Genomic DNA, 7,113 nt, shown 5'->3' on the forward strand with positions numbered 1-7,113 from the left:
AAGGTATAAATCCGTTTGAGAGGGGCAACGCCTCTGCTCCCCCGACTGCGTGTTTTCTGTCTGGTTTGTGAACCCACTGAAGCTGTGACAGCAGCTGCCTGCTGCTGCGCAGGGGAAAATGTGCCTTTGGATTTGTCAAAGTCGGGGGTATTTGCCATATTTTTGCTGGGTCTTACAAAGATTCTTTTACTATGAATGAGAAAAAAAGTTCAGGCCCCATGCTAATGGGACCAGTCCAGAATTTTACTCACCAGGCAGGTGGGCGGCCCCACCTCAAAGACCAAGAACATGGACGTGCCGCCTTCCCAGAGCGTCACCCTGAGAGGGAATGTGACGAAAGCAGACGGGGTAATACGTGGGGGGACTGACTCTCCCCCTGCTCTGGTCCTCAGGTCTCTCACCAAGAAGTCTACCAGCTCCTCTCATCCACTCAAAGCCGCATCCGTTTCCTTGGTGTAGGTGGAAGCTGTCCATTGCTCATTTCCCTATTGGACACTGTCGCCATTTCCAAGTTCATTTTCTGAGGCACTTTAGGATGGTCCACCTTAGTCTAGCTAATGGTCCCTGCATTATGCAAACTGCCCCTGCCAACACCCCAGCCTACTCCACCCACAAGGGTCCTTGAGAAACTGGAGCTACAGATAATAAGCCATAAACTTCCTTTTTCTCTTAGCTCTGGCTTAGAAGCTGGCAGACTGGGTGAGAGAAGCAAGGGATCTTCATCTTGGGGGTGAGTAGGAACTGGTTTAGTGTTTTTCCCATAGAAAAATTTTTAAAAAATGTTTCATGCATGACATTGGGTCTAGAAAAATATTCTGGCACTGGAAAAAATTCAAGAAGACCTCATTACATGTCCTGTGGCTTTACTTCTTGAAAGCTGCTTTGGGGCAGGTGTCTCACGTCCACTTGCCCACTTTTGCTTGGGTGAGGAGTGGAGGTTAGGTGGTAGTGTGCAGCAGCCGAAATGCTTTGATGCCTGGCAAAGAGATGGGGAGTTGTGCATTAAGAATCATAAGGGAAACTAAATAAGAATGGCGCAAGAGTGCAGACACAGAGTCTGGAGCGGATGTCGCAGATAAGGCATTTGTTATTAAAAATGGGAAAAAAGATCTAAAAGTATGAGTGAGTTTCTTGAGGCTCCACAGTGAATTACCAAGCCTGTTCACACACCACACATCTCACCCCCATCAAAACACCAGCACAGGCAGTGCCAGGCTCACAGGGAACGGGTTGTCTATTTTATTTATGGCCAAAGTATGTACAGGCCGGTGTTTTTTCAGTCAGATTCTTGTGACACAATGGTAGGGGGAGGGGTCACGAAGCTGATTTAATGGGTACCAACCAGCGTTTGAGAAGGAACAAAAGGGCTGTTGTATCAAAAGCTGCGTATAGTCAACATTGATCTGTGAAACCTCGTTCAGTTCTCTTTCTTTCTCCCTCTATCTCTCTGGAGCAAAATGTACTTCTTATAGTGGGTTATGGCCAAAATTCTCTGCAAATCAGCCTCGACACATATGTGAAATCAGCTAGACGCAGCAAAGACTGTGTGATCGCACTTGTGTGTGGAAGCTCTGGGAGTCACACTCACCGAAGCAGAGAGAAGAACAGTGGGTGCCAGGGGCTGGGGAGGGGGCGGGGAACATGGGAGGTGATGGTCAGAGGGGCAAAGTTTCAATTATGGAAGATGAGCAAGTTCTGGAGATCTATACAGCCTACTTCCTGCAGCTCACAATACTCGATTGTGTAGTTAAAATGAGCCAGGAAGATGGATCTCTGCCTGTGTACTTACTATACACACCCCGCAATCACAAAGTGGTCAGGGGGGACACACTTTGGGAAGCGATGGGTATGTTTATGGCCTTGATGGAAGTGACATTTTCACGAGTGTGTACTTTTCTTCAGACTCATTGAAATATGTATATTAGACATGCACAGCTTCTTATGTGCCAATCATTCCTAAGTAAAGTGCTTTAAAAAACAAACAAATCCACATTAGCATCATTAGAGGCCTCGGCTGTTCTTGGAAACATTATCACCCCTTTCACATAAAATACTCACCTTATTTAAACTGGTTTCAAATGAGACCTCAAAAATAGTCCTTATCTAGACAGGGTTTCTTTACACTGGGATTTCCATGGTGTATTTTAGAGTAGGTTTTTGGAAGGAAGGAGAAACACCACCCCTTCCACCTTCACCACCGTCATCACTTCACCACTGCCATCGTTAAGTCCTGTCCTCACCACAGTTCACTGTACTCAGTCCTTGCCGTGGGCCAGGCAGGTGCCACATGCTATGGAAGCTCATCTCACTAAATCCACGTGACAATTCTATGGAGTATATGCTTTTCCTTGGCTCCATTTTGTAGAAGAGGAAACTGAGGCTCAGAGGCAAAGTCGCCACCTCAGGGTCACTGAGCAGGTCCCTGCAGATTTGCGGTTTAAACTCAGGTTGTCTCCGGGGCGGCCAGCACCTGACTAGAGAAAACTGATCCCCAGGGAGACCCCGAAGGATTCCCAACTCAGTGATAAAGCAGAATGGCGAGGTCAAAACAGGGATAGAGGGAAGGGATGGAGCAGTCGAGAGAAATCATATTTAAGCCATTTTGTTTCCTCTCCTGTTAAAATATTCCAGGGCCACTGTTATTTTCTTATTGCTAAAGTAATGCATACAATTTAGAATTACAGTCGAACAAAAGAAACTTAAAATCACTTGCAACGCCATTCTCTTATTAACATTTATGATTCCTTTAAATGTGATAGTCTATATTTTTATTTATTTCTGAGGTTATCCTAATGCTATATCACAATCGCTTTCCATGTTATTTTAATAGCCTTTCACAAAATTATTTTATTTATATTATTGAATTATTTGTATACATATATAAAATGTCCACTGGCATTTCATAAAACTATTTATATTTTTTAAGGATTTTATGTATTTATTTTTAAAAGGGAAGGGAGGGAGAAAGAGAAGGAGAGAAACATCAGTGTGAGAGAGAAACATCAACTGGTTGCCTCTTGTACGTGCCCATTTTAATTATGACTGGGGACTGATCCCACAACCCAGACGTGTGTCCGACCAGAATCAACTGGTGACCTTGAACTTTGCAGGATGACACCCAACCAACTGAGCCACACCGGCCAGGTTGCACAATCTTTTTTAATGTCATCACATCTCTAGCCTTATGACCTTTAAAAAAAAGATTTGTCTAATTTCAGTTCTAGTAAAGAACCACAATTTGTTGGTATATTTCTGTCCCTTTAATGTAGGGGCCCCATGTGTTTTTCATCTTAAAGATTTTTTTGGATGAAGGAGCTGGGTAGTTTGGTAGCGCTGATTGCAATAGACTAGGATTTTAAATTCCAATAGACTAGGATATTCCATTGGGTGCATCTTCCTTACTTGTTGGGTTGCAAATGCATTTTCTATAAACTACTCTATTGTGACCATCTTGGCAAGGGCCTGTTCTTGAGGTAATGTCCTAGACATACAGTTGGTGGGTCAGAAGATGGGCAGAAATTAAAGGGTTTTGGTGAATATCAGCCACCTGGCCTCTAAACTCTGTGTCTGTCAGAAACTGATTTCCATGGGGCTTGTTCCTTCCAGGAGCCCTTGCCACGTCCGGCTGGAGAGCGACTGTGACTGTCCCTGGTGTCTCATCGCTATGGGAAGCAAGTGTCTGCCCCTGCTCTTGGGTGAGTGAGACAAAAGATTTCTCACTCTTCTCCCCATGACCCCATGTCCTAGCTCTGGTTGCTTCCCCAAATCTGGCACTTTCTCCAGAAATGACTGTGTTTTGAATCTCGTAGTCGATCTTTTCCAAAACAGAACTGAGACAAAGACTTGGGTGTAAACAGATCCCAGAGGCACAGGAAGGGGTGGGGGAGGTCAGAGAGGGAAGGTGGAGCAAAAGGAGAACGTGTTGATGAGGGTTACCGCCAGGGTAACTGTCATTTAATCCTGCTGGGGAGCCTTCAAGAGGCCTTCTGTAATGCGTCTTCGAAGGGCCGAGGGTCTGAGCCGTTTATCCTTCAGTCCCCATCCCACTGCTTGACGAGCACACCTAGTGTCCCTCCCACACATTTCTGGATTGTTCCCCCAAGGGCTGAAGAGAAATGCCCTGTTACAGAGAGAAACCGTAAGTTATCTGCATGCAAAGGAGCCCCTCTGGGGTCGAGTCAGGGGACATTTCAAATATCTGCTACACGGATGGCCATGCCTGGAGTAAGCTTAGCACAGTACAGTGGCCGGGACCTACACACCCCTGGGCTCAGGGCTTCAGAGTCTTTGGAGCAGTAAAGGACACCCTGGGATGAGCCAAACGCAGGCGAAGGGCTCTGAAAGATCGAAGCAAGTACGGGAAGTCCAATACTCTATGTCAGAGCTACTAGGCAGCTCTGTCTAGTCACATGCTAGATATTTTTAAGTCCCCTTCAAAATAGACCATCCTGAAAACATTCTTGTCCATTCCAGATTTGCCATGGTTCTGGACTCCTGAGGTTCTCACGGTCTTTGTTATTCCAATCTTCCCTTATTCCAGAAAATTCGCTGGTTAGTAAGAGGCTAGGCCTGTGCTGTCCAGTACTATAGCCGCCAGCCATGTGGAGCCACTGAGCACTCAAAATAAGGCCAGTCCAAGTTCACACTAGGTGTTACAGACTTCACACATACAGCAAAGAATGTAAAATACTTTACGAATAATTTGTTTTATATCGACTGAGTGTTGAAACGATAACATCTTGAGTAGAGTGGGTTTATTTTATTTAATAATAGATAAAATGTATTATTAAAATTAATTTCACCTGTTTCTCTTGGCTTTTTAAAAAAATGGATGAACCTAAAGGGTATTATTCTAAGTGAAATAAATCAGGCAGAGAAAGACAAACACTGTAGAATTTCAATTATATGTGGAATCTAAAAATGACAAAGAAATGAATGAACTACTAATTTGTATTTCTTATTCCCTTTACCCTGTTCACCCAGTCCCCAATATACCCTCTGTCTAGCCACCATCAAACTGTTCTTTGTACCTATCCATTTATTTATATTTTTGTTTATTTATTAATGTTTTTGGCTTAACATGAAAGTGAAGCCATATGGCATATGTCTTTTTCTATCTGCCTTATTTCACTCACCACAATACCTTCTAGGTCCATCCAGATTGTTTCAGATGGCAAGATTGTTTTTATATGACTGAGTCAGATTCTATTATATATATGTACCACTCTTTATCCATTCATCTACTGATGGACACTTAGGTTGCTTTCATATTTTGGTTACTGTAAATAATGCTGCAATGAACATAGGGGTGCACATGTGTTTTTAATTTAGTGTTTTGGATTTATTTGGATTTCTGGGTTCTTCTCTGTTTCTTGTTTTGGCCTTTGCATTAAAGTCTATTTTGTCTGGTACAAGTATTGCTATTCCAGCTTTGTTTTGTTTTATTTTCATTTTCGTGAAATACCTTTTTCCATCCCTTTACTTTCAGGCTGTGTGTGTCTTTCAATCTGAAGTGAGTCTCTTGTAGACACCATATGTGAGGGTCTTGCTCTCTCATCCATTCTATCACTCTACATCTTTTGATTGAAGCATCGAATCCATTTACATTTAGAGGACTTGTTCATAGATATGTTTTTATTGCCATGTTATTATTCTTATTTTGATCTCTTCCACCCTTTTTCTTAAAGAAGGCCTTTTAACTTGAAACCCTGGATAGGTAGCAATGAATTCCCTTTGCTTTTTCTTGTCTGGGATACTATTTACCCATCCTTTCTTTCCTTTTCTAAAAAATATTTTGTTTATTTATTTTTAGAGAGATAGAAAGGGAGGGAGAAAGAGAGGGAGAGAAACTTTGATGTGTGAGAGATACATTGACTGTTTGCCACTCACATGTCCCCAACCAGGGATGTGGCCTGCAACTCAGGCTTGTGCCCCGACTGGGAATTGAATCAGCGACCTTTTGGTTCACAGGCTGGTGCTCAGTCCACCGAGCCGCACCAGCCAGGGCTGTCCATCCTTTCTAAATGAGAGCCTTGCTGGGTAGGGTCGTCTTGGTTGTAGGTCCTTGCTTTTCATCACTTTGAATATTTGTGCCAGTTCATTCTGGCCTTCAAAGTTTCTGTTGAAAAATTAGCTGCCAGTCTTACGGGAGCTTCCTTGTAGGTAACTACCACAACCGCTATTCTCTTACTGCATTTAGTAAACCTTCCTGCCTTTTATCCTAAACCTTTGTGATTTTAAATATGATATTTCTTAGTGTAAACCTCTCCAAAGAGGTTGTTTGGGATTCTCTGTGATTCCTGGACTTTTTTTGGTCTATTTTTTCAAATCAGGAAGTTTTCTGTTATTATTTCTTCAAATATGTTTTCAGTTTCTTGCTTTCTTTCTTCTCCTTTTGGAAGCCCTCATGTTGCAAATACTGGTGTTCTTCATGTTGACTCAGAGGCCCCTTAAATTACTCTTATTTCTAACATTATTTTTCCTTTTTGTTGTTCTGATTGTTTTATGCTACCTTGTTTGCCAAATTTATGATTTGATCCTCCACTTCATCTCATCTGCTGTCAATTCCCTCCAATGTTGAATTCCTCACTTCAGTTCTCGTATTCATCATTTCTGATGGGTTCTTTTTAATATTTTATCTCCATTTTTATGTGTCCTATCTCTCTGTTGAAATTCTCCCTGAGTTCCTTGAGAATCCTTGTAACTACTACTTTGAACTCTGTATCTGTTAGATTGTTTGTCTCTCTTTTGTTTAGTTATTTTTCTGGCGTTCTCTCCTGTTCTTTCATTTGGAACATGCTTATTTGTCTCCCCATTTTGGCAGCCTCCCTGTGTTTTCTTCAATGTGTTAGGTAGAGCTGCTACGGCTCCCAGGCTTGCTAGAGCGGCCTTATGTAGTAGGTGTTCTGCAGGGCTCAGTGGCACAGGCTCCCCGTCATCCAGCCTAGGGGCTTCAGGTGCACCCTTTGTGTGGGTCATATGCACCCTCGTGTTGTAGAGCTTTGATTGCTGTTGGCATGCCAATGGAAGAAACCGACCCCAGGCCAATTGGCTGCGAGGGCCAGCTGTGACTACAGCACAGGAGCTGATATGCAGGGGCTGACCCCCAGGTCA

At 43.1% G+C, this 7,113-nt stretch overlaps 1 protein-coding gene across 1 annotated transcript in view; it reads left to right on the plus strand.

The window, feature by feature from the left end:
- Positions 1 to 691: 691 nt before the first annotated feature.
- The window catches only part of LOC118984573 (putative adhesion G protein-coupled receptor E4P), a 32,341-nt gene continuing 25,919 nt past the window's right edge, over positions 692 to 7,113 (plus strand). Inside the window, exons 1-2 of the mRNA XM_037042722.1 lie at positions 692 to 730; positions 3,607 to 3,695. Coding sequence (XP_036898617.1) covers positions 3,665 to 3,695 — 31 coding nt within the window. The 5' untranslated portion in view covers positions 692 to 730; positions 3,607 to 3,664. The remainder of the gene's footprint in view (positions 731 to 3,606; positions 3,696 to 7,113) is intronic.

Source organism: Sturnira hondurensis, unplaced genomic scaffold, assembly GCF_014824575.4.
Source record: "Sturnira hondurensis isolate 20B ecotype Veracruz unplaced genomic scaffold, ASM1482457v3 Scaffold0003693, whole genome shotgun sequence".
Lineage (NCBI taxonomy): Eukaryota > Metazoa > Chordata > Mammalia > Chiroptera > Phyllostomidae > Sturnira > Sturnira hondurensis.